The sequence below is a fragment of the Scyliorhinus torazame genome, chromosome 18, assembly GCF_047496885.1.
Source record: "Scyliorhinus torazame isolate Kashiwa2021f chromosome 18, sScyTor2.1, whole genome shotgun sequence".
Taxonomy (NCBI): Eukaryota; Metazoa; Chordata; class Chondrichthyes; order Carcharhiniformes; family Scyliorhinidae; genus Scyliorhinus; species Scyliorhinus torazame.
The window spans coordinates 106,665,706-106,693,377 of NC_092724.1; the positions used below are offsets into that span (position 1 = coordinate 106,665,706).

A 27,672-nucleotide genomic window follows, 5' to 3' on the forward strand; every position below is an offset into this window, starting at 1 on the left:
TAGGGGCTGTTTAGCACAGGGCTAAATCGCTGGCTTTGAAAGCAGACCAAAGCAGACCAGCAGCACGGTTCAATTCCCGTAACAGCCTCCCGGAACAGGCGCCGGAATATGGCGACTAGGGGCTTTTCACAGTCACTTCATTTGAAGCCTACTTGTGACAATAACGATTTTCATTTTTATTTCATTTCATTCTTCCAAACCTGTGGCTTCCACTGATCCCTGGGTGGGAGTTAGGGTTAGGGAAGTTCCCCTGCAAGTCCTAGATCCCCTCCAAGTGAAGGAGATGTTGTCGTGCTGGTAATATCACTGGATGAATAATCCAGAGGCCCAAGCTTAAGCTGTGGGACATGCGTTAAAATTCTACCACAGCAGTTAATGGGTACGATCTAACCGAATTGCAACAGAGATCTGTGTCGAGCGCATTTAGCATGTGTTTCCTGGCACTCACGTCACCTAGAAAGACCTCAAACAGGACTCTGTTGCAATCCAGGGCCTCTGCAAGGAATGCCCCGCCAAGGCCGCACTGAGGAGCTCCACTCACCAAAACTGTTCAATTCAGGAGATCCTCACCACTGCTCTGCACCTCACACGGGCAGGGAAACGCCGGGCCTGATTCCCAGCATGGGCACAATGCCAACTTGCCACCAACAGATTGGCACCCTGGCAGTGCCCCTGCCAGTGCCACCTGGGCACCATGACAGTGCCAGGCTGGCAAGTAGAAATTCCAGGATGCCAGGCTAGCAGTGCAGGGTGCCCATGTGGCACCAGAGGTTCCAGGGTGCCACCTGCCCAGAGGCCAACCACCTGGGGACATCCCGATTTCCTGGGAGACCCCCGTTCCCCCCATTCCCCTCTCACACCCTTCCCGCCTTTCCCCCCTGCTCCTCGCCCCCTCCCCCTCCCCTGCTGTCCTTACCAGCTCTGGACTAAACATGACTCCAGACCCACCGCTACGTGGCTGATTCATATCTGCCCTCTGAAGTGGCTCATGTCAATGTAGGAGTACAGCTCTCTGAAGATCCCAGTGACCCAGAACATCCCCCGATGTTCCCAGGTGGCACTGGCAGGGGCACTGCCAGGGCAGCGCGGTAGCACAAGGGCAGCATGGTAGTACAATGGTTAGCACAGTTGCTTCACAGCTCCAAGGTCCCAGGTTCGATTCCCAGCTTGGGTCACTGTCTGTGCAGAGTCTGCACGTTCTTCCCGTGTGTGCGTGGCTTTCCTCCGGGTGCTCCGGGTTCCTCCCACAGTCCAATGATGTGCAGGTTAGGTGGATTGGCTATGCTAAATTGCCCTTAGTGTCCAAAAAAGGTTAGATGGGGTTACGGGGATAGGGTGGAGGTGCGGGGTTAGCTGGGGTGCTCTTTCCAACGGCCGGTGCAGACTCAATGGGTTGAATGGCCTCCTTCTGCACAGTAGGTTCTATGATTCTATTTTTTTTTTACAAATAATTTTTATTAAGGTTTTCATAAAATATCAATAACAAAATGAAAAAGAAATCCAACAGGGTTAAGTACAAAACACAGTCTAGAAAAGCAACCCTCCATACCCCCCTACCCCCTGTGCATAAATAATAAATTAACATTGGCACCCCGACTTAACACAACAGGGCCGAATGGCCTCCTTCTGCACTGTATATTCTATGATATACACCCCCTCAGACCCTCCAGTGTAAATAACGAAAACAAAAATAAAAATAAAGTAAAGTAAACACCCCCCCCCCCCCCCCACCCCCCACCACCCCCCCCGAGTTGCTGCTGCCATTGACCAATGTCTACCGTTCTGCCAGGAAGTCTAAGAACAGTTGCCACCGCCTAAAGAACCCTTGTACCGACCCTCTCAAGGCGAATTTCACCCTCTCCAACTTAATAAACCCCGCCATATCACTGATCCAGGATTCCACGCTTGGGAGGCCTCGCATCCTTCCACTGAAGAAGAATCCTTCGCCGGGCTACCAGGGACGCAAAGGCCAGAATTCCGGCCTCTTTCGCCTCCTGCACTCCCGGCTCCTCTGCGTCCCGAAATATTGCGAGCCCCCAGCCCGGTTTGACCCTGGATCCTACCACCCTCGATATCGTCCTCGCTACGCCCTTCCAAAATTCCTCCAGCGCTGGGCACGCCCAGAATATATGGGTGTGATTTGCTGGGCTCCCTGAGCACCTAACACACTTGTCCTCACCCCCAAAGAACCGGCTCATCCTTGTCCTGGTCATGTGTGCCCTGTGCAGCACCTATGAGGCTGAGCCTCGCGCACAATGAGGAAGAGTTCACCCTCCCTAGGGCATCTGCCCACGTCCCTTCCTCAATCTCCTCTCCCAACTCCTCCTCCCACTTGCCTTTCACCTCCACCACCGAGGCCTCCTCCTCCTCCTGCATCACCTGGTAAGTTTAGGAGGTCTTCCCCATTCCAACCCACCCCCCCGAGAGCACTCTGTCCTGTACTGTGTGTGGCAGCAGCCGCGGGAATTCCACCACCTGCCGCCTGGAAAACGCCCTTACCTGTAAGTACCTGAAGGTGTTCCCCGGGGGAGAGCACGTATTTCTCCTCCAGCTCACCCAGGCTCGCGAACTTCCCATCCACAAACAAGTCCCCCAACCTTCGTATCCCTGCCCTGTGCCACCCTGAAAACCCGCCATCTGTTCTCCCTGGGACAAATCGGTGGTTCCCCCGTATACGGGTCCACACCGAGGCCCCAGCTTCCCCCCTGTGCCGCATCCACTGCCCCCAGATTTTGAGGGCAGCAGCCACCACTGGGCTCGTGGTATACCTCCTTGGAGGGAACGGCAGCGGCACCGTTGCCAGCGCCCCCAGATTCATACCCACACAAGATGCCATCTCCAAACTCTTCCATGCAGTCCCCTCCCCCTCCATCACCCACTTGCGCACCATCGTCGCATTGGCGGCCCAGCGGTACCCACAGAGGTTGGGCAGTGCCAGCCCCATCCCTATCTTTACCCCGCTCCAGGAACACCCTTCTCACCCTCAGAGTCCCTCGCGCCCACACAAACCCCATTATTCTCCTGTTGACCCGCCTAAAAAAGGCCTTCGGGATAAACACGGGGAGGCACTGGAACAGGAACAAAAACCTTGGGAGCACCGTCATTTTGACTGACTGCACCCTACCCACCAAGGACAGCGGCAACGCGTCCCACCTCTTGAACTCCTCCTCCATTTGCTCCACCAGTCCTGTGAAATTAAGCCTATGCAGGGACCCCCAGCTCCTGGCCACCTGGACCCCCAAATACCCGAAGCTCCTCTCCGCCCTTTTTAATGGGAGCTCGCCAATCCCCCTCTCCTGGTCCCCTGGGTGAACCACGAACAGTTCGCTCTTCCCCATGTTGAGCTTGTACCCCAAGAAGAGCAGGGGGGACAGGGGACACCCCTGCCTCGTCCCTCGGTTCAACCGAAGGTACTCGGACCTCCTCCTGTTTGTGGCCACACCCGCCATCGAGACCTCATACAACAGCCTAACCCACCTGACAAACCCCTCCCCGAACCCAAACCTCTTCAGCACCTCCCACAGGTACCCCCACTCTACCTTATCGAAGGCTTTCTCAGAGTCCATCGCCACCACTATCTCCGCCTCCCTCTCCCTCGCCGGCATCATGATAACGTTCAAAAGCCTCCGCTCTTTCGCGTTCAACTGCCTCCACTTCACGAACCCCGTCTGGTCTTCGTGGATGATCTGCGGCACACAATCCTCAATCCTCGTGGCTAAGACCTTCGCCAGCACCTTGGCATCTACGTTTAGCAACGAAATTGGCCTGTAAGACCCACACTGCAGGGGATCCTTGTCCCGCTTCAGGATCAAGGAGATCAGTGCCCGGGACATTGTCGGGGCAAAGTCCCCCCCCCTCTCCCTTGCCTCATTGAATGTCCTAACTAGCAACGGGCCCAACAGGTCCATATAGTTTTTATAGAATTCGACCGGGAAACCGTCCGGCCCCGGTGCCTTCCTCGTCTGCATGCTTCCTATCCCTTTGGTCAGCTCCTCCAGCCCAATCAGGGCTCCCAATCCCGCCACCAATCCCTCCTCCACCTTCAGAAACCTCAATTGGTCCAGGAAGCGGCCCATCCCTCCCTCCTCCAGTGGGGGCTCGGACCGGTACAATTCCTCATAGAAGTCCCTGAAGACCCCATTGATGTCAACCCCACTCCGCACCACACTCCCTCACCTGTCCTTAACTCCCCCAATCTCCTTAGTTGCGTCCCGCTTCTGAAGCTGATGCGCCAGCATCTGGCTTGCCTTTTCCCTGGGTTAGGCTGTCGTAAATTGCCCCTGGGCCTTCCTCCACTGCACCTCCGCCTTCCTGGTGGTCACCAGGTCGAATTCGGCCTGGAGGCTACGCCTCTTCCTCAACAATCCTTCCTCGGGTACCTCTGCATACCTCCTGTCTACCCTCACCATCTCCCCCACCAGCCTCTCCCTCTCCTTGTGGGCCCTAATGGAGATCAGCTCTCCCCTGACCACCGCCTTTAGCGCCTCCCATACCATCCCCACTCTGACCTCCCCGTTATCGTTGGCCTCCAGGTACCTCTCTATACTTCCTCGGACCTGCTCGCTCACCTCATCGTCCGCCAACAGCCCCACCTCCAAGTGCCACAGCGGGCGCTGGTCCCTCTCCTCCCCCAGCTCTAAGTCCACCCAATGCGGGGTGTGGTCCAAAATGGCTATCGCCGAGTACTCGCTATCCTCTACTCTCGCTATTAGCGCCCTGCTCAAAATAGAAAAGTCGATTCGGGAATAAGCCTTATGGACATGTGAGAAGAATGAAAATTCCCTAGCCCCCGGCCTTGCAAATCTCCAAGGGTCTACCCCTCCCATCTGGTCCATAAACCCTCTCAGCACTCTAGCCGCCGCCGGCTTCCTACCCGTCCTAGACCTGGAGCGATCCAGTGCCGGATCCAGCACCGTGTTAAAGTCTACCCCCATTATCAGGCCCCCCACTTCCAAGTCTGGGATCCGACCCAACATGCGCCGCATAAAATCCACATCGTCCCAATTCGGGGCATACACATTGACCAGTACCACCCTCTCTCCCTGCAGCTTACCACTTACCATTACGTACCTACCGCCATTGTTTGCCACAATGCTCGGCGCCTCGAATGACACCTTCTTTCCCACCAAGATCGCCACCCCTCGATTTTTGGCATCCAGCCCCGAATGAAACACCTGACCTACCCACCCTTTCCTCAATCTTACCTAGTCTGCCACCTTCAGGTGTGTTTCCTGGAGCATAACCACATCCGCCTTCAGCCCCTTCAGGTGCGCGAACTCGCGGGCCCGCTTGACCGGCCCATTCAGTCCCCTTACATTCCAGGTTATCAGCCGGATCAGGGGGCTACCCGCCCCCCTCCCCGCCAACTAGCCATAACCCCTCCTTGGCCAGCCACGCGCCCGCACCCCACGCCCGGCCCGTTCCCCACGGCGGCAGACCCCCGTCTCGACACCCCCACTCGCTCCAGCTCCCCCTTGACCACAGTAGCAGCAACTCAATTCCCCCCCCCCCCAACGCCCCCCCCCCCCTCTCTCCCCGGGCTAGGACCGGCTGCAACATGCCAAACTTCACCCCCTTCTTGTGCAGCACCGCCTTCGCTCGATTGTACCCGGCCCTCCTCTTCACCACCTCGGCACTCCAGTCCTGGTATATTCGAACCTTCGCGTTCTCCCACCTGCTCCTCGTCTCGTTCTTGGCCCACCTGAGCACACACTCACAATCAGCGAACCGATGAAACCGCACCATCACCGCCTGCGGAGGCTCGTTAGCCTTGGGCCTCCTCGCCAGCACTCTATGGGCCCCTTCCAGCTCCAGGGGCCCCTGGAAGGACCCCGCTCCCATCAGCAAGGTCAACATGGTGACCACATAGGTCCCCACGTCCGGCCCCTCCAGCCGCTCCGGAAGGCCCAGAATCCGCAGATTCTTCCGCCTCGACCGATTCTCCATCTCCTCGAACCGCTCCTGCCATTTCTTGTGGAGCGCTTTGTGCGCCTCCACCTTTACCGCCAGGCCTAAGATCTCGTCCTCGTTGTCGGAGATCTTTTGTCGGGCCTTGCGGATCGCCACCCCCTGGGCCGTCTGTGTCTCCAGCAGCTTATCAATAGAAGCCTTCATCGGCTCAAGCAGGTCCGCTTTAATCTCTCTGAAGCAGCGCTGGATACCCTCCTGTTGCTCCTGCGCCTACTGCATCCACGCTGCCTGGTCTCCACCCGCTGCCATTTTGTTCTTCTTCCCTCGCACCTTCTTCGGGTCCACCACCACCTTTTTAGTCGCCCCGCTCCTGGTAAAAGCTATATACTATCGGGGAATTGTTGTAATCTCCTTCCCACACCGGGAAACGTTGAAAAAGTGCCATTGGGGGCCCTGAAAAGAGCCCAAAAGTCAGTTTTTGTGGGAGCTGCCGAATGTGCGACTTAGCTCCGTATAGCTGCAACCGGAAGTCGGTTCTATGATTCTATGATGTGCTTCAAAAGGTCTCTTCAACCACAATCAGTTCATCCCAAACAGCAAATGAATAGTGAAAGTTGATCTGTGCTTTAAGGAGCACTCAGCGATGGCCAGTTTGCCCCTGTTCAGCTAGTTACTGGAGGAGAGAACATTAAATGAAGTGTTATTCTCCATAATTGCATTGTAGTCTCTTTAATGAATGCTAGCAGACAATTTACTGTTAATCAGCCCCTTAATTATCCTCAGTGTAGCTGTTCCTTGTGGTGGCTTCAACTCCATCACCAAGATGGCATCTTGTGCTAAACTGGCAGTGCAGTTTAAGATCCATCTCGATGACCTCTTTACTTCTTTGGCAGTAATTGTAGTAATCGAGGAGAAATGAAAATAAAGGTTAAACTACATTTTTTTAAACACAGAAGTAAAGTCACACTCGCACCATAACAACACCAGTGTCCCAAGCAGGGACCAACAGCTCGATAACGAGTCCCACCTGGACGGGCTACTTCCCGTTGCCTCATACTCCACGAGCCCCACAGAGAGATCAGTGAATGATCCCTCGTGGGGGTTATCACATCTCTCCCCCACCAAGTCCAGGTCCTCCCCCTTGCTCCTGCGACCATGATGCCTCCTTTGCCACATCATAAACAGCCATTGTCAATGGAGTCGGATCTGGGGTAATAAAGCAGACAATGGATCATTGCTTCCTTGCTGAGCATCGAACGGCCACTCATTGGGTTCCCCCAATGTCAACTTGTGGCTGCAGGTCCATCGCCTCAGTCTCCATGTCAGAGCCTGAGTCTTCATCCTCTTTGGGGACAACTCGTGGGTGTACCATGGGTTGAGGCCCCTGTGCGGTGGTACGTTCCAAGGATATTGAGTGCCTCACCCCACTCAGAGTCGTCTCCGCAGTCGAGGGTTCCCTGCTCGGAAGATGGTCCACGTGCTTTTTTCGGTCCTCTCCCTGGTCTTGACCTTGTATGACATGGGGCCAGTCTTCTCAACCACCATTGCCCGGATCCAAGGGGCCCTATCTCCTAAATTGTGACTAGATTGTATCTCACGGCCTGAAAGTCCTATCGGTTCATTGGTCATCATTTTTCTTTTGAGCCTCCTGTTTTGACTCCACTTTCCCACTTAAGTTAGGAAACAGTAGGCTGAGCCTGCTCCAGAGGCGTCGACCCCTCAGCAATTACGTTGGCGGAGCACCCATCATCACAGTGGCATGGTCCTTTTGTTGAAAGGGAACCAAGCCAGTTTGGTGTTGAGTGAGCCTGCGGTCTGTTTCTTCATATTATTTGTAAACATTTGGACTGCCCACTCAGCCAAGCCATTTGAAGACGGGTGATATAGGGCAGCATGATGGCACAGCGGTTAGCACAGCGGTTAGGGTGGTGATGCAGTTCTATGACTCTTTTAAAATCAAAGGCGGGTTCTGCAAGCAGATTTCTCTGTGTCGCGGCGTTATTTATTCCACATACCAGCCAGTCCCGTAGCATCTCCAGATGTGATGGCCCATACTCACAGTGTTTGGACAGTTTCCTGAGCCTGGTCAGGAATTCCATAAGAGGTTCTCCATACCGGCGTATAAACCTGTTGCGCGAGAGAATAATTGATGGTCTTGTGTAATAATGGTTTGCCACTAAGTCCACCAGCTCAGTAAATGTTTTTTGAGTCAGGGGCCTCTGGGTAAGTTAGGCTCTTAATGATGGCAAATGTCTGGGCTCCACAGGCAGTCAAAAGGATTACCTTCTATCGGTCATCACCCTCTATGCCATTTGCACGTAAGAAATAGCATATTATTTTGGCATACTGGGGACAGCTCCATGCCCGCATCATACGACTCGAGTTTCCCAAATAACAGCATTTTCCAGGTTTCCCTTGTACACTTCTTACCGGTAGTGTCTTGTTTTTTAAGCAGTGCTGTCCAGAATCTTGTTCTTGCTCCCTGCCGCCAGTGTAGTATTCCAGGGGACACGGAGATAAATAACATTTATTTTAACTCAAAAGTAAAGCCACACCTGTGGTGTACAACACTAGTGTCCTGGCTCGGGACTACCAGGTACTCCCAGTCGAGGTCTGGGACAGTATTTAAAAAGCTCGATAATGAGTCCCAGCTGGATAGGCCTCAGCCTGTTGCCATGGAAACCCGTACTCCACGGGCCTCACTGGGAGATCAATGAGTGATCTCTCGTGGTCCTCGTAAGTAGTCAACCAAAATCACCCTTAAAATGTTAATTCCTCCACCCACAGTAATCAACACGCAGCTGTCCTTAGCCAGAAGTAGAGAGGCAGTGATGTTTTTTGAAGCTCTCTAGCTGAGCTGTTTTGAAGTGTATGGGGACTTGATTTGCTCTGCTATCATCAGTCTACAGGGTGATTGCTGTTTTCTGTGTCATCCTCTCTGTCTAAAATCCACTTTAACAGTCAATTGTTCTTTGTAATACTTTTCAATAGTCCTGTAAAGCAACAGAGGAAATGTTATTGTACCATGTTACGATCCCGTCAGAGGTCACAGGTTATGCACCATCCGGTTCCCTGTGACCACCGTGATAAAACAGGATGACGTTTCCCCAAACAAGGGGGAACTAGGGCAGCATGGTGGCGCAGTGGTAGCACTGCAGTCTCGCGGCGCCGAGGTCCCAGATTCGATCCCGGCTCTGGGTCACTGTCCGTGTGGAGTTTGCACATTCTCTCCGCGTTTGTGTGGGTTTTGCCCCCCACAACCCAAAGATGTACAAGGTAGGTGGATTGAACACGCTAAATTGCCCCTTAATTGGAAAAATGAATTGGGTATTCTAAATTTTTTTTTTAAATAACAATGGGGAACCTCACTGTATTTAAACCCTGACTTGGGTACAGGTCGGAGAGGGTGACCCTTCGGGGCGAGGAGAGTTAAATGTGTATATCGAATAATCCTGTGTTCATTTTACATCCTACCATGAGTTCCTGTGTGTCTCTTTGTTGTATTTTACAGTCCATACTGATCTCTGTCTCATCTCTTCCCTCTTTATGGTGTCCCTCTTTCAGTGGGAGCTGAAGGCCATTTTGACACACCGCTCATGCACCACCATTATTTTTTTAAATATAAATTTAGTGCACCCAATTCATTTTTTCCAATTAAGGGGCAATTTAGCGTGGCCAATCCACCTACCCTGCACATCTTTGGTTTGTGGGGGCGAAACCCACGCAATCATGGGGAGAATGTGCAAACTCCACACGGACAGTGACCCAGAGCTGGATCGAACCTGGGACCTCGGCGCCGTGAGGCAGCAATGCTACCCACTGTGCCGCCGTGCTGCCATGCACCACCATTATTAACCGCCATGAGTTGTGCCTGGTACATGGCAAGATGGACATGTGGTGCGTTTTCTTCCCATGAGGAGTCTTAACTTATCATTCCAGTTGAGAGAAAATTGAATTTTTTGTGCTTGGACATCTTTCACTCTGTTATTACTCTGCACTTTAATTTGCCAGTTTCCATTATTGAGTGAGGTGGTTGGGGTGTGCTCAAATCGAGGGCCTTAAAACGATAAAATGATTAGATATAATTGATGCAAATAATTTTCCCTGTCAGGGAATCCAGGCGATGGTGTTATAAATCTAATGATGAGAGTTCGACCATTTAGAAAGGAAATCAGGAAGCATGGAAATCTGAAATTCTCTTTTCCCAAAAGAACTCAGGATGCTGAGTAAATTAATAATTTTAAGACTGGGATTAATAAAGTAGTGTTCCTTACCGATTTCTAAATGCAGTAACTAATTATTTGCATTGTGAGTTCCAAATGTACCTGTAGGCATTGAAACATATACCTCATAATTTGACTCTTAAGTAAATAATTCAGAAGGGTATATATTTAATAGTATACATTTCATTGAACAACCAGATTCTAGTCCTCCCCTTGTTCCTGGATTGATTTCTCTCATAATTTAGCATTTTGACAGCTTTTGGTTGTATTATCATTCACAAAATAATTGACTTGATGCAGCATGTTTAACAAGAGAAAGTCAGAGAATACATCAAAATGTCCCGCACAGTTCGTTTTGGAGAGTAATACAGCTTTAAGCCATTCATTTTGATTTAATGTGGACGGTTCATTGAGCTGAAGGTAATGTTGAGATGCTTCGGTTTTTGAAAAGCCTTCAGGCAAAGATAGTCATCTATTTCAAACAGTAATGAAGACACAATAATTCTGTGTGAGGCAGAGCTTTAATGAATCCTTGTATCATTGAGACATTGGAGTGTATTTGTGGTTTTATTTTAAGGTACTTGGATATTATGGAACATGCTCTTGGAGCAGGTGAAGCAGTACTAATTGAAAACCTGGAAGAATCGGTGGATCCTGTGTTGGGGCCTTTATTGGGTCGAGAAACTATTAAAAAGGGCAGGTATGAAAATTAGGGGAACAAACTTAAGAATTCTCTCAGCTTTTCTTAGTAATTTCTGGGGAACATTTGGGGCTGGATTCTCTGGTTCCCCAGTCGTCTGTTCCTCGGCGGTGCGCTGTTCGCTGGTGTGGGAATCTATACTCCCGCCGCTTGTCAATGGAATTTCCCATTGACGCCACCCCACGCCCACGGGAAACCCACGGGTAGGGGTGTGCTGCTGGCGGAAAAAGTGGATCATAACAGCCGGATGATTCCAGCCCTGAAGTCTCATCAGAATCTGCTCCAAGACCATTGTGCCAAAGGAGCACATGAATGATGCAGTGCAAGTTTAGCTCTCACCCATAGAACTAATACTTCTTGAATTCTGATTCTTTATTACAAACTTTTATGTAATACATATCAAAATAGATTTAGTTCAGAGACATTGTCAGGTAAGCAATGGGGTTGTAACATCTCAAGCTTGACCTGGCGAATGGTCTCACATAAAACGTACAAACAGGCAAAAGCCCATCAAAAGAAAAAGCTGGCCTTTTAATGCACCACATGAAGAGATTCCTTACTGCAGGACGCTCCTGGCATCAAAGTCGTACCCAGGTCAATTAGACTCATTGCATTTTGAAATCATGACTGGAATTTTCTGGCTTTTGGGATTCACCCTTTCCGGCGGTAGCACAGCACCCCCCACCCCACCCCCACCCAGCCCAGCCTTTCGGTTTTCTGGTGGTGTGGGGTGGTTTCAATGGGAAATCCCACTGATAAGCGTCGGGAGTAGAGAATCCCGCCGCCAGTGAAATGCCGCGCTGCCGAGAAACACGTAACGGGGGAACGGAAAATCATGCCCCATGTTGCATCACTACCTCGGAAACAGCGTGGGGTCTGGACCCAGACTGCTCCGTGTGCCAGGTTCCCAATCCTCGATTAAAAATCCAGCCCCTTATTTCACTCGCCCTGATCACAGTGATATGAGTTAAAATTATCCCAATGTTGTTTGTGATTGGGACTAACGGGAAGCCTTTTCTTATCTAGGTGCATTAAAATTGGAGACAAGGAATGTGAGTACAATTCCAGCTTCCGCCTCATCCTTCACACTAAGCTGGCAAATCCTCACTACCAGCCTGAGATGCAAGCCCAGTGTACTCTCATTAACTTCACTGTTACGAGAGATGGCTTGGAGGACCAACTTTTGGCTGCTGTGGTCAGTATGGAGAGGCCGGACTTGGAAGAATTGAAGGTATACAAATCTAACTTCATCCTTTATCTACACACCGCATAACACAAAACCATTACATTGTTCGAACCGTAGACCTGCTGGTGAGTAATGTTGATTTATCTGGTTTAGACTTTTACAATGCAGATAAAGCTCTTTCAGGCCATTGTGCCTGCACCGCCTCTTTAAACAAGTTGTCCAATTGTCCCACTTCCCTGCTCTTTCCCCATAGTTGTATAACCTTTTCCTTTTCAAGTATGCATCCAATCTAGGAGTCTGAGATAGTGACAATGTTCACGGCATTTCATAATGAGAAATGTCAAAGGAAGACAATTCTTTCCTGTGTAACATAATGAAACCGCTGCTGTTCTGCAATTTTATATCAGGTTAGAATGCCATCATTCAGCATCTGATACCTGGGCTCAAATACTGCTCTGACTTTTGATGATTAACGTGTCAAATGAAAATGACAGGCAAGAGAAGATTAGCTGGCAAATCAGAACTGCCGCACACTCATGAAGACTGGTGTATCACTGACAAGACGCTTCCTATTCACATTCTCAACTCTACAACCCCCTCCCGCCCCACTCCCCAGCACCACCAACCTGTAACCGTGCGTTTCCTTGAGATGGCCAAAAACCCCAGAAAGAAACCCCGGGCTAATAGGAGGGGGGAGGAACTCAGGCTTTTCAGTCAGTGGGAATCTCCCTGCTTGACATAACGTTAGTGTCATGGTCTGCAAGGGGCCTATGGAATGGGAATGAATATCTTCCCCGTGGTCCTTTCGGAGTAACCTTTGTATAAAAGATCGGCCAGTAATGCACCGATCAGAACAGGAACCCGGTAGTGCTGTAAATAAAACTACGTTTCTGTATTTTACTCAGTGTGGACTCCCGTGCCCTTATTAAACTGGCGACAAGGAATGAACTAGCTTGCTGCCAGCACTGTGATGTACTTGGTTGAGCCACCTCCCCAATTTTCCGGACTCAGGTTTGGATTTACTTGATTCGCCATGCCTCCGTGTGGGCGATTAGGTGCATTTGAAGGCTGGAACCAGTACGCAAAAAAAAATGTGTTACTTCTTAAGGACCAACAACATCACGGAGAATGAACACCAGACAGCCATATTGTTGACAGCCTGCAGCACTCACAATCAGGGAACAGATGAGTGTAGTGGTCATCACTAAGGAGAGGTTCTGGGGAAACTGAAAGGTCTGAAGGTGGATAAGTCACCTGGACCGGATGAACTACACCTCAGGATTCTAAAAGAAATAGCTGAGGAGATTGTGGAGGCATTGGTGGTCATCTTTCAGGAATCACTGGAGGCAGGGAGGGTCCCCGAGGACTGGAAAGTGGCTAATGTAACACCGCTGTTAAAGAAGAGAGGGAGGCAGAAGATGGGAAATTAAAGGCTGCTTAGCCTGACTTTAGTCATTGGTAAGATTTTAGAGTGCATTATTAAAGATGTGATCCCGGAAGTGCATGATATAATAGCACTGAGTCATCACAGCTTTGTCAAGGGAGGCCATGTCTGAGTAATCTGTTAAGAGTTCTTTGAGGAGGTCATCCAAAAGTTAGACAAAGGAGAACCAGTGGACGTGATTTATTTAGATTTCCAGAAGGCCATGTAGGTTAAGAACCCATGGTGTTAGGGTAAGTTCCTGGCATGGATAAAGGATTGGCTGACTGACAGAAGGCTGAGAGTGGGGATAAAAGGGTCTTTTTCAGGATGGTAGCCGGTGACTAGTGGTGTGTCTCAGGGGTCGGTGCTGGGACCACAACTTTTCACAATAAACATTACCGATCTGGAAGAAGGAACTGAAGGCACTGTTGGACATAAAATGTACAGTGCAGAAGGAGGCCATATGGCCCATCGAGTCCGCACCGGACTGTTGCTAAGTTTGCAGATGATACAAAGATATGCACAGGGACAGGTAGTATTGAGGAAGCTGGTGGTCTGCAGAAGGACTTGGACAGGCTAGGAAAGTGGGCAAAGAAGTGGCAAATGGAATACAATGTGGAAAAGTGTGAAGTTTTGCATTTTGGATGGAGCAATTTAGGCATTTTCTAAGTGGGGAAATGCTTAACAAATCAGAAGCACAAAGGGACTTGGGAGTCCCTGTTCAAGCTTCTCTTGAGGTTAACGTGCAAATTCAGTTGGCAGTTGGGAAGGCAAATGCAATGTTAGCATTTATGTCGAGAGGGCGAGAATTCAAGAACTGGAATGTACTTCTGAAGCTGTATAAGGCTCTGGTCAGACCCCATTTGGAGTATTGTGTGCAGTTTTGTGCCCTGTATCTAAGGAAAGATGTGCTGGCCCTGGAAAGGGTCCAGAGGAGGTTCACAAGAATGATCCCTGGAATGAAGAGCTTGTCATATGTTATCCGTACCTGGATAACGTCACCATCTGCGGCCATGACCAGCAGAACCACGACGCTAACCTTTCCAAATTTCTCCACACCACCAAACTCTTCAACCTAACCTACAACAAGGAGAAGTGTGTGTTCAGCACGAACCGATTAGCCATCCTCGGCTATGCGGTTCAGAACGGAGTTCTAGGGCCCAACCCCGACCGCATGCGCCCCTCATGGATCTCCCCCTTCCCCACTGCCCCAAGGCCCTCAAACGATGCCTGGGGTTCTTTTTGTACTACGCCCAGGGGTCCCCAACTATGCGGACAAGGCCCGCCCACTCATCCACTCCACCGGTTTCCCACTGATGGCCGAGGCTCACCAGGCCTTCAACCGTATCAAGGCCGACATCGCCAAGGCCGCGATGCACGCGGTCGACGAGACGCTCCCCTTCCAAGTCGAGAGCGATGCATCAGATGTCGCTCTGACCGCCACCCTCAACCAGGCAGGCAGGCCCGTGGTATTCTTTTCCCGCACCCTCCATGCCTCCGAAATTCAGCACTCCTCCGACGAAAAGGAGGCCCAAGCCATCGTTGAAGCTGTGCAGCACTGGAGGCATTACCTGGCTGGCAGGAGATTCACTCTCCTCACTGACCAACGGTCGGTTGCCTTCATGTTTTAACAACACACTGTGGGGTGATATAAAATTGCAGAACAGCAGCGGTTTCATTATGTTACACAGGAAAGATCAAAAATGATAATATCTTGCAGTGGAGGATCGTGCTCTCCATCTTTAATAACGAGATTTTGTATCGTCCCGGTAAGCTCAACGAGCCCCCCGGTGCCCTGTCCCGAGGTACATGTGCCAGCGCACAATTGGACCGACTCCGGACCCTGCACGACGATCTCTGTCACCCAGGGGTCACCCGCTTTTATCACTTCATTAAGACCCGCAATCTGTCCTACTCCATCGAGGAAATCAGGGCTGTCACCAGAGACTGCCAGATCTGCGTGGAGTGTAAACCGCACTTCTACCGACCAGACTGTGCGCGCCTGGTGAAGGCCTCCCTCCCCTTTGAACACCTCAGCGTGGACTTCAAAGGGCCCGTCCCCTGCACCGACTGCAACACGTCTTTTCTCAATGTGGTCAACGAATATTCCAGATTCCCCTTCGCCATCCCATGCCCCGATATGACGTCTGCCACCGTCATCAAAGCCCTCAACACCATCTTCACTCTGTTCGGTTTCCCCGCCTATGTCCACAGCGACCGGGGATCCTCATTTATGAGCGATGAGCTGCGCCAGTACCTGCTCAACAGGGGCATTGCCTCGAGCAGGACGACCAGCTACAACCCCCGGGGAAACGGGCAGGTGGAGCGAGAGAGTGGGACAGTCTGGAAGGCTGTCCAGCTGGCCTTGCGGTCCAGAAATCTCCCGGCCTCCCGCTGGGAGGAGGTCCTCCTCGGCGCACTTCACTCCATTCGGTGTGCACGGCGACTGACGAAACCCCCCATGAACGTCTCTTTGCCTTCACCAGGAAGTCCACCTCCGGGGTTTCGCTCCCAACGTGGCTGGCAGCTACTCCACGCAAACCCGCAGTACGCCGACGTAGCGTACCCCACGGCCACCAAGACACAGTCTCCCTCAGGGACCTGGCACCAGCTGGGTCCCCCCCACCCCCCTCTGCCCCGATGCCACCCTCCCTTCCCCAGCGCACCCCACCACGGCCCCCGCTCCAGGACACTCCGTCCTCCCCTTGGTCCCAGCCGGGGATGAAGAGGATGTCGACATGCTCCCGGAGTCACTGACGACCGAGCCGACGCCTAACTCGCCACCAGCACTGCGGCGCTCTCAATGACGGATCAAGGCGCCTGACCGTCTAAATTTGTAACCTTCTCTGTAATTTTTAAAAAATATATATATATTTTATTAATGTTTTTCGATCAACCAAGAATTTTTCCATTTTTACAACTTTGTAACAATATATACATTGATCGTTTTTAAAATAATATATTAACTAACGACAAGTGCCAACACAAATAAAAAGAAAAACAAAAAGAAATAGTAACATTGAGAAGATAACTATGAACAACAAATATGTAACAACACACAAAAAAAAACCAAAGACCCGAATGCACCCCCCCCCCCCCCCCCCCACTCCCCCCTGGGTTGCTGCTGTTGTCTTTCCTATTTTCCCTTATCGCTCTGCGAGATAGTCGAGGAACGGTTGCCACCGCCTGGTGAACCCCTGAGCCGAACCTCTTAGTGCGTATTTTATCTGCTCCAATTTTATGAACCCTGCCATATCGTTTATCCAGGCCTCCACGCCCGGGGGTTTAGCTTCTTTCCACATAAGTAGAATCCTTCGCCGGGCTACTAGGGACGCAAAGGCCAGAACATCGGCCTCTCTCGCCTCCTGCACTCCCGGCTCATCTGCAACCCCGAACATAGCCAACCCCCAGTTTGGTTCGACCCAGACCCCCACCACCTTTGAAATCACTTTTGCCACACCCACCCAGAACCCATGCAATACCGGGCATGACCAAAACATGTGGGTGTGGTTCGCAGGGCTTCCCGCGCATCTCCCGCACCTATCCTCCACCCCAAAAAACCTGCTCAATCTTGCTCCCGTCATATGCGCCCTGTGTAGTACCTTGAATTGGATCAGGCTGAGCCTGGCACACGAGGACAAGGAATTTACCCTACTTAGGGCATCTGCCCACAGCCCTTCCTCAATCTCTTCCCTCAGCTTCTCCTCCCATTTTCCTTTCAGTTCCTCTATCATCGTCTCCCCCTCGTCTCTCATTTCCCTGTATATATCAGACACCTTACCATCACCCACCCATGCCCCCGAAATCACTCTGTCCTGGATCCCTTGCGCCGGGAGCTGCGGAAATTCCCTCATCTGTTGCCTCACAAATGCCCTCACTTGCATATAACGAAATGCATTACCAGGTGGCAACCCGCATTTTTCTGTCAGTGCTCCCAGACTCGCGAACGTCCCGTCCAAGAACAAGTCCTTCAGTTGCGCAATTCCTGCTCGCTGCCAAGATTGAAATCCCCCGTCTATCCTTCCCGGGACAAACCTATGGTTGTTCCTTATCGGGGACCACACTGAGGCCCCCATCACTCCCCTATGTCGTCTCCACTGCCCCCAAATCTTCAGAGTCGCCACCACCACTGGGTTTGTGGTGCACCTTTTCGGGGAGAACGGCAGCGGCGCCGTTGCCAGTGCTTTTAAGCTAGTTCCCCTACAGGACGCCATCTCCAGCCTTTTCCACGCCGCTCCTTCTTCTTCCCTCATCCACTTATGTATCATAGACACGTTAGCGGCCCAATAATAATCACTCAGACTCGGCAGTGCCAATCCCCCTCTATCTCTACTGTGCTGCAGGAACCCCCTCTTTACCCTTGGGGTCTTTCTGGCCCACACAAAGCTCATGATGCTCCTGTCCACCTTCTTAAAAAAGGTCTTTGTAATCAGTATGGGGAGGCACTGAAACACAAAAAGAAACCTCGGGAGGACCACCATTTTAACCGCCTGCACCCTGCCCGCCAATGACAGGGGCACCATATCCCACCTTTTAAAGTCCTCCTCCATCTGCACTACCAGTCGTGTCAAGTTAAACTTATGCAAGGTTCCCCAGTCCCTGGCCACCTGGATCCCTAAATAACGGAAATCTCTTGTTACCCTCCTCAGCGGCAGCTCGTCTATTCCCCTGCCCTGTTCCCCGGGGTGCATCACAAACAGTTCACTCTTCCCCATATTCAGTTTGTATCCCGAAAACTCTCCAAACTCCCTGAGTGTCTGCATTATCTCAGGCATCCCTTCCACTGGGTCCGCGACATATAACAGCAGATCATCCGCGTATAATGACACCCGATGTTCTTCTCCTCCTCTAAGTACCCCTCTCCACTTCCTAGAGCCCCTCAGCGCTATGGCCAATGGCTCAATTGCCAACGCAAACAGTAACGGGGACAGGGGGCACCCCTGTCTTGTGCCCCTATATAGTCGGATGTAGTCGGATCGTTGCCTGTCAGTAATCACACTTGCCAGCGGGGCCCCGTATAGGAGCCGAACCCATCTAATGAACCCCTCTCCAAATCCAAATCTCATCAGTACCTCCCACAAATAGTCCCACTCCACTCTATCAAATGCCTTCTCTGCATCCATAGCCACCACTATCTCCACCTCCCCCTCCGGTGGGGGCATCATCATCACCCCCAACAATCTCCGTATATTGGTATTCAATTGCCTCCCTTTAACAAATCCTGTTTGGTCACCATGCACCACCCCAGGGACACAGTCCTCTATCCTTGTCGCCATCACTTTGGCCAATAACTTGGCGTCGACGTTCAGGAGGGAGATGGGCCTGTATGACCCGCACTGTAGCGGGTCTTTGTCTCTTTTCAGGATCAGCGATATCGTCGCCTCCGACATCGTCGGGGGTAGTGTCCCCCTTTCCTTAGCCTCATTGAAGGTTCTCGTCAAAAGTGGGGCCAGCAGGTCCACATATTTCCTATAGAATTCCACCGGGAACCCATCTGGTCCCGGGGCCTTCCCTGCCTGCATGTTCCCGATTACTTTTACCACCTCCTCTACCTCAATCTGCGCTCCCAGTCCTGTCCTCTCCTGCTCCTCAACCTTCGGGAACTCCAACTGGTCTAGGAAATGCATCATTCCCTCTTTCCCTTCCGGGGGTTGGGCCTTATACAACCTCTCGTAGAATACCTTAAATACCCCGTTCACCCTCTCCGCTCTCTGTTCCATCCTTCCCTCCTCATCTCTAGCTCCTCCGATCTCTCTCGCCGCCCCCCTCTTCCTAAGTTGTTGGGCCAGCAGTCGGCTCGCCTTCTCCCCGTATTCATACTGTACTCCCTGTGCCTTCCTCCACTGCGTCCCCACCTTACCCGTGGTCAACAAGTCAAAGTCCGTGTGTAGTCTCCGTCTTTCCCTGTGTAGCCCTTCGTCCGGAGCCCCCGCATATTGCCTATCCACCCTCAGAATCTCCCCAATCAGTCTCTCCCTTTCTTTACCCTCTTGTTCCCCCTTATGGGCCCTTATGGAAATCAGCTCCCCTCTCACCACCACCTTCAGCGCCTCCCAGACTACTCCCACCTGGACCTCTCCGTCATCATTGACCTCTAGGTATCTTTCAATACATCCCCTCACCCTTCCACATACCCCCTCGTCCGCCAACAGTCCCATGTCTAATTTCCAAAGTGGGCGTTGCTCCTTTTCCTCCCCTAGTTCCAGATCTACCCAATGTGGGGCATGATCTGAAATGGCTATAGCCGAGTACTCTGCTCCTGCCACCTTCAGGATCAGCGCCCTTCCCAGGACAAAGAAATCTATCCGGGAGTACACTCTATGAACGTGGGAGAAGAAGGAAAACTCTTTACTCCTCGGTCTAGTAAATCTCCAGGGATCCACTCCTCCCATCTGCTCCATAAAGCCCTTAAGCACCTTGGCCGCTGCCGGCCTCCTCCCGGTCCTAGATCTGGGTCCAGCCCTGGGTCCAGCACCGTGTTGAAGTCCCCCCCCCATTACCAACTTTCCCATCTCCAGGTCCGGGATGCGCCCCAACATACGCTTCATAAAGTTCGCATCATCCCAGTTCGGGGCATATACGTTCACCAGCACCACCGCTTCACCTTGCAATCTGCCACTCACCATCACGTACCTACCCCCACTGTCCGCCACTATGGTCTTCGCCTCAAACGATACCCGTTTTCCCACCAATATTGCCACCCCTCTATTTTTCGCATCCAAGCCCGAGTGGAATACCTGTCCCACCCATCCTTTTCTTAATCTAACCTGATCCGCCAGTTTCAGGTGCGTCTCCTGAAGCATAACCACGTCTGCCTTTAGCTTCTTTAGATGCGCAAATACCCTTGCCCTCTTAATCGGCCCATTCAACCCTCTCACGTTCCACGTGATCAACCGGGTTGGGGGCTCTTTACCCCACCCCTCCTCGTCGACTAGCCATCCCCTTTTTTAAACCAGCTCCTCACCCGGTTCCCATGCAACCGCTTGTCCCCCAGACAGCACCCTCCCGTCCCGACCATCCCATCCCGTAACAGCTCCCCCTTCCCCTTATCAGCAGCAACCCAGTTAATCTCCCCCCTCCCCGCTAGATCCCGCTCTCTCTGAAATTTTAATGACAACCTGTGTGTAAATAGTTTTCCACCAACCCCGCTGGACTCATTTTTAACAGGGGGTGAATGTGGTAGTCACCACTGTTGTATTATATTGTATATACTGCACTGTATACGATGGTATTACGGTAAGGCCCCTGTACTACAGGTACGGGGGAAGATCCCTGTCTGCTGGCTCCACCCAGTAGGCAGAGTATAAATGTGTGTGCTCTCCGAACTGCAGCCATTTCGGCAGCAGCTGTAGGAGGCCACATATCTCTGTGTAATAAAGCCTTGATTACTCTCTACTCTCGTCTCGTCTTAATTGATAGTGCATCACAGAGATAGATAGGTTCTTGATTAATAAGGGGTTCAAGGGTTATGCGGAGAAGGCAGGAGAATGGGGATGAGAAAAATGTCAGCCATGATTGAATGGCGGAGAAGACTCGATTGGCCGAGTGGCTTAATTCTACTCCTATGTCTTATAAGACCATAAGACATAGGAGCGGAAGTAAGGCCATTCGGCCCATCGAGTTCACTCCACCATTCAATCATGGCTGATTTCAACTCCATTTACCCGCTCTCTCTCCATAGCACTTAATTCCTCGAGAAATCAAGAATTTATCAACTTCTGTCTTAAAGACACTCAACGTCCCGGCCTCCACCGCCCTCTGTGGCAATGAATTCCACAGACCCACCACTCTCTGGCTGAAGAAATTTCTCCTCATCTCTGTTCTAAAGTGACTCCCTTTTATTCTAAGGCTGTGCCCCCGGGTCCTAGTCTTGCCTGCTAATGGAAACAACTTCCCTACGTCCACCCTATCTAAGCCATTCATTATCTTGTAAGTTTCTATTAGAGCTCCCCACAACCTCCTAAACTCCAATGAATATAATCCCAGGATCCTCAGACGTTCATTGTATGTTAGGCCTACCATTCCTGGGATCATCCGTGTGAATCTCCGCTGGACCCGCTCCAGTGCCAGTATGTCCTTCTTGAGGTGTGGGGCCCAAAATTGCTCACAGTATTCTAAATGGGGCCTAACTAGTGCTTTATAAAGCTTCAGAAGTACATCCCTGCTTTTATATTCCAAGCCTCTTGAGATAAATGACAACATTGCATTTGCTTTCTTATTTACGGACTCAACCTGCAAGTTTACCTTTAGAGAATCCTGGACTAGGACTCCCAAGTCCCTTTGCACTTCAGCATTATGAATTTTGTCACCGTTTAGAAAATAGCCCATACCTCTATTCTTTTTTCCAAAGTGCAAGACCTCGCACTTGCCCACGTTGAATTTCATCAGCCATTTCTTGGACCACTCTCTTAAACTGTCTAAATCTTTCTGCAGCCTCCACACCTCCTCAATACTACCTGCCCCTCCACCTATCTTTGTATCATCGGCAAACTTAGCTAGAATGCCCCCAGTCCCGTCATCTAGATCGTTAATATATAAAGAGAACAGTTGTGGCCCCAACACTGAACCCTGCGGGACACCACTCGTCACCGGTTGCCATTCCGAAAAAGAACCTTTTATCCCAACTTTCTGCCTTCTGCCTGACAGCCAATCGTCAATCCATGTTAGTACCTTGCCTCGAATACCATGGGCCCTTATTTTACTCAGCAGTCTCCCGTGAGGCACCTTATCAAAGGCCTTTTGGAAGTCAAGATAGATAACATCCATTGGCTCACCTTGGTCTAACCTATTTGTTATCTCTTCAAAGAACTCGAACAGGTTTGTCAGGCACGACCTCCCCATACTAAATCCATGTTGACTTGTCCTAATCCGACCCTGCACTTCCAAGAATTTAGAGATCTCATCCTTAACGATGGATTCTAGATTCTTGCCAACAACCGAGGTTAGGCTAATTGGCCTATAATTTTCCTTTTTTTTTTCTTGTTCCCTTCTTGAACAGGGGGGTTACAACAGCGATTTTCCAATCCTCTGGGACTTTATCTGACTCCAGTGACTTTTGAAAGATCATAACTAACACCTCCACTATTTCTTCAGCTATCTCCTTGAGAACTCTAGGATGTAGCCCATCTGGGCCCGGAGATTTATCAATTTTTGGACCTCTTAGTTTCACTAGCACTTTCTCCTTTGTGATGGCTGCCATATTCAACTCTGCCCCCTGACTCTCCTGAATTGTTGGGATATTACTCATGTCTTCTACTGTGAAGATTGACGCAAAGTACTTATTTAGTTCCTCAGCTATTTCCTTGTCTCCCATCACGAGATTACCAGTGTCATTTTGGAGCGGCCCAATGTCTACTTTTGCCTCCCGTTTATTTTTAATGTATTTAAAGAAACTTTTACTATCATTCCTAATGTTACTGGCTAGCCTAGCTTCATATTTGATCCTCTCTTTCCTTATTTCTCTCTTTGTTATCCTCTGTTGGTTTTGTAGCCTTCCCAATCTTCTGACTTACCACTACTCTTTGCCACATTATAGGCTTTCTCTTTTGCTTTGATGCATTCCCTGACTTCCTTTGTCAGCCATGGCTGCCTAATCCCCCCTCTGATAACCATTCTTTTCTTTGGGATGAACCTCTGTACTGTGTCCTCAATTACTCCCAGAAACTCCTGCCATTGCTGTTCTACTGTCTTTCCCACTAGGCTCTGCTCCCAGTCGATTTTTGTCAGTTCCTCCCTCATGCCCCTGTAGTTACCTTTATTTAACTGTAACACCTTTACATCTGATTCTACCTTCTTTCTCTCAAATTGCAGACTGAATTCTACCATATTATGATCACTGCCTCCTAAGTGTTCCCTTACTTTAAGATCTTTTATCAAGTCTGGCTCATTACATAACACTAAGTCCAGAATGGCCTGTTCCCTCGTGGGCTCCATCATAAGCTGTTCCAAAAAGCCCTCCTGTAAACATTCAATGAATTCCCTTTCTTTGGGTCCACTGGCAACATTATTTACCCAGTCCACCAGCATATTGAAGTCCCCCATGATCACTGTGACCTTGCCTTTCTGACATGCCCTTTCTATTTCATGGTGCATTTTGTGCCCCTGGTCCTGACCACTGTTAGGAGGCCTGTACATAACTCCCATGGTTTTTTTGCCTTTGTGGTTCCTCAACTCTACCCACACAGACTCCACATGATCTGACCCTATGTCGTTTAGTGCTATTGATTTAATTTCATTCCTAATTTCATTCCTAATTAACAAGGCAACCCCGCCCCCTCTGCCCACCTCTCTGTCTTTTCGATAGGTTGTGAATCCCTGGATGTTTTATTTGCCAGTCCTGAACCCCCTGCAACCATGTCTCTGTGATGCCTACCACATCATACCTGCCAGTCACAATCTGGGCCACAAGCTCATCTACCTTGTTCCGTACACTGCGCGCATTTAAATATAACACCTTTAATTTTCTATTGACCGTCCCTTTTTGTTTTCTTAGTGTGGTGAACCTTGGTTTACTGAGCCTTTCCATACACTGTGTCATATTTTGTGAGATGGGGACTATCGTAACCTCTCCTGAGTTCTGTCTTTTTGTGCTTTTTTGTATTCCTAAGCAGCTACGCTTCCCACTGATTACTTCACCTCTTGGTTCCCTGACTTTCCCTTACCCCCCAATCTCTAGTTTAAAGTCCTATTGACCACCCTATTTACTCTTTTCGCCAGAACGCTGGTCCCAGCTCGGTTCAGGTGGAGACCATCCCAACGGTATAGGTCCCCCCTGTCCCAAAACTGATGCCAGTGTCCCATGAAAAGGAACCCCTCTTTCCCACGCCACTCTTTCAGCCACGTGTTAACTTCCCTTATTCTTGCCTCCCTATGCCAATTTGCACGTGGCTCGGGCAGTAATCCGGAGATTATGACCCTTGAGGACCTGTTTTTTAATTTGAATCCTAGCTCTTTATAATCTCTAAACAGGTCCTCTTTCCTAGACTTGCCTATGTTGTTGGTACCGACATGGACTACAACAACTGGATCCTCCCCCTCCCTCTCCAGTATCCTTTTAAGCCGGTCAGAGATGTTCCGCACCCTAGCACTGGGCAGACAACATACCATGCGGGACTCTTTATCCTGCTCACAAAGGATACTATCTATCACCCTGATAATAGAATCCCCTACAACTGCAACTTGCCTATTTACTCACTTGAATGGCCTGCTGAACCATGGTGCCTTGGTCAGCTGACTCATCCTTCCTGCAGCCCTGTTCGCCATCCACACAGGGAGCAAGTGCCTCGTACCTGTTGGACAGGGTCAAGGGCTGAGGCTCCTGAGTTCCTGACTGCTGCTTCCCTTTGCCTGCCTGACTTGCAGTCACACCCTGCTGTCCCTGGCCACTGGCAGGATTTAAACTACTTACTCTGACAGGTGTGACTGCCTCCTGAATCACAGTGTCCAGGTAAGTCTCCCCCTCCCGGATGTGCCTCAGTGTTTGAAGCTCAGACTCCAGCTCATCAACTCTGAGCCCGAGCTCTTCGAGCAGCCAACACTTACTGCAGATGTGCCAATGGGATCGCAATGGGATCTGCCAGCTCCCACATCAAGCAGCTCAAGCACATCACCTGACCAGCCATCTCTGATTAATTAATTAGTTTAATTTAAGTTTACGAGTTTAGCTGTGTTTTTTATTAAATTTGGGGTCTTATGTTGGAGTTATACAGAACATTGGTGAGGCCATAGCTGGAATAGTGTGTGCAGTTCTGGTCGCCACATTGTAGGAAGGATGTGATTGCACTGGAGCGGGTGCAGAGGCTTTTCACTTGGATGTTGACTGGGATGGAACATTTCAGTTATGCGGGTTAGATAGGCTTGGGTTGTTTTCGGTGGAGCAGAGAAGACTGAGGGGTGACCTGATCGAGGTGTACAAGATTACGAGGAGCATGGACAGGGTGGATAGGGAACAGCTGTTCCCCTTAGTTGAAGGATCAGTTACGAGAGGACACAAATTCAAGGTGAGGGGTGAGAGGTTCAGGGGGCATTTGAGGAAAATCGTTTTTACCCAGAGGGTGGTGACAGTCTGGGACGCACTGCTGGGAGGGTGGTAGAGGTGGGTTGCCTCACATCCTTTAAAAAGTACTTGGATGAGCACTTGGCACATCTTAACATTCGAGGTTGTGGGCCAGGTGCAGGCAAATGGGATTAAGATTAGTAGATTAGGTGCTTTTCATGCAGCGGTGCAGACCCGATGGGCCCAAGGGCCTTTTCTGCATTGTATTTTTCTGTGATACTTGGTGTGGACTCTGTGTCCTCATTAAAGATACCCAAAACCTAAGGGCAGCACGGTAGCATTGTGGATAGCACAATTGCTTCACAGCTCCAGGGTCCCAGGTTCGATTCCGGCTTGGGTCACTGTCTGTGCAGAGTCTGCGCATCCTCCCCGTGTGTGCGTGGGTTTCCTCCGGGTGCTCCGGTTTCCTCTCACAGTCCAAAGATGTGCAGGTTAGGTGGATTGGCCATGAAAAATTGCCCTTAGTGTCCAAAATTGCCCTTAGGGTTGGGTGGGGTTACTGGGTTATGGGGATAGGGTGGAGGTGTTGACCTTGGGTGCTCTTTCCAAGAGCCGGTGCAGACTCGATGGGCCGAATGGCCTCCTTCTGCACTGTAAATTCTATGAAATAAGGATTTGATTTAAGGCAGATTGAAATGCATTTTCTTTTCTCTAATGAACTCTGGATCATCAGGGCAGTCTCTGCTACCTCACATTGCTTCAAGGTAAGTTTTGAATTGCAGGAGACAAGTAATTTTGGTATGCAAATGTAGTCTAATTAACAAAATGCTCCCCTTATTAGCATTCCAACGAGGTCACTGAAGTTCCACAACCATAACTCCTGCTATTTTTAAATTAAGTTTCAGAAATGTTGTCTTCTTAATTGTGATTTAACGTATGTTATTAACATAAGCGGTTAAATGTGATCAATTAGCATATTTTGTCAATATATTCTCCCAGCTGTCCAAATAATTTTCAGGTTTTACAAATGCACAGTTTGCAGTTTTTTAAAATCTTTATGGAAAAATCTATATTTTAATTATTCTAGCTTGCATACACATATTAGGCGCAGTTAACTGTGTGTACGTTGGCAATGAGCTTCAGCATAATTCTGTTTGTAGTCTTAGCCGCTGGCCTCCCATCTTAACCTCTCATTTAAACAGGGAGATTTGCATTCAGGTTTGAGGTCTGCATTTGGCATGGGCCAAGAGGCTAAAGCAAAAATAAGCAACTTGACGGTGCTTTCTGTTGTTGAAGCTCCTAACTTAAAGGCAAATGGTTCAAAGGGTCTCTCTTCCCCGAGTAACTTAAGTTGAACTTAATTCATGAAAATTGTGGAGCGACCATGGCACATTTTACTTCCTCGCCTTCCTATTTTACTATTTTCTCAATGCCCTGAACTCCTTAAGAGTTGTCTGGCTCTTGTTGGGACATGGTTCCACAGGATAGCAGCAGCCATCCACTACCTTAGCCACTGTTCATGTGTGTGCTTTAAAAGCAGGGAATTGAACTGGATTTGACATTGTAGCTGAACCCAGTCCTTTCAACAACAGCTACACACTAGACTTGTACAGCGCCTTTCACAGAATAAAACATCTTGAGTACTTCACAGCAGCTTTATCAAACCCCATTTGACTCTGAGACATATAAGAAGATATTAAACAGACAACCAAAATCTTGGTAGAACAGTTAGGTTTTAAGGAGATTCCTGAAGGAGAAGAGAGAAGTGAACAGGCAGAGAGCTTTAGCGAGGGAATTCAAGGGTTTACGACAGAGCCAGCTGAAGGCACAGACCCCAATTTGTGGAGCTGGTAAAATCCAGGAATGAACAAAGACCAGGGATTGGATCCTCCATCCCGCCAGTCCTGTTTTCCGGCATGGCACGCCCCCGCTGGCAGTAGGATCCTCCATTCTGGCAGCCGGCCAATGGGGTTTCTCATTGTAGCCATCCCACGTTGCCGGGAAACCCGTGGGCGTGGGTGCGCTGCTGGCGAAGCGGAGGATCCCGCCGACGGAGAAACCCGCCGCAGAAGTTTTCAAAAAAGTTAATTTATGGGATATGGCGTCGCTGGCTGGGCCAGCATTTATTGCTCACCCCTAATTGCCTTTGAACTGAGTGACTTGCTGGGCCATTTCAGAGCGTTATTTAAGAGTCAACCCCATTACTGTGGATCTGGAGACTCATGTAGGCCCGAC

The 27,672-nt window shown here is 50.2% G+C and overlaps 1 protein-coding gene across 2 annotated transcripts in view; it reads left to right on the plus strand.

Moving 5' to 3' along the window:
- Positions 1–27,672, plus strand: part of dnah9 (dynein, axonemal, heavy chain 9) — a 779,494-nt gene that overhangs the window by 522,467 nt on the left and 229,355 nt on the right. For both annotated transcript variants that reach the window (XM_072483125.1, XM_072483126.1), the window contains 2 exons: positions 10,711–10,833; positions 11,860–12,064. In XM_072483125.1, coding sequence (XP_072339226.1) covers positions 10,711–10,833; positions 11,860–12,064 — 328 coding nt within the window. The remainder of the gene's footprint in view (positions 1–10,710; positions 10,834–11,859; positions 12,065–27,672) is intronic.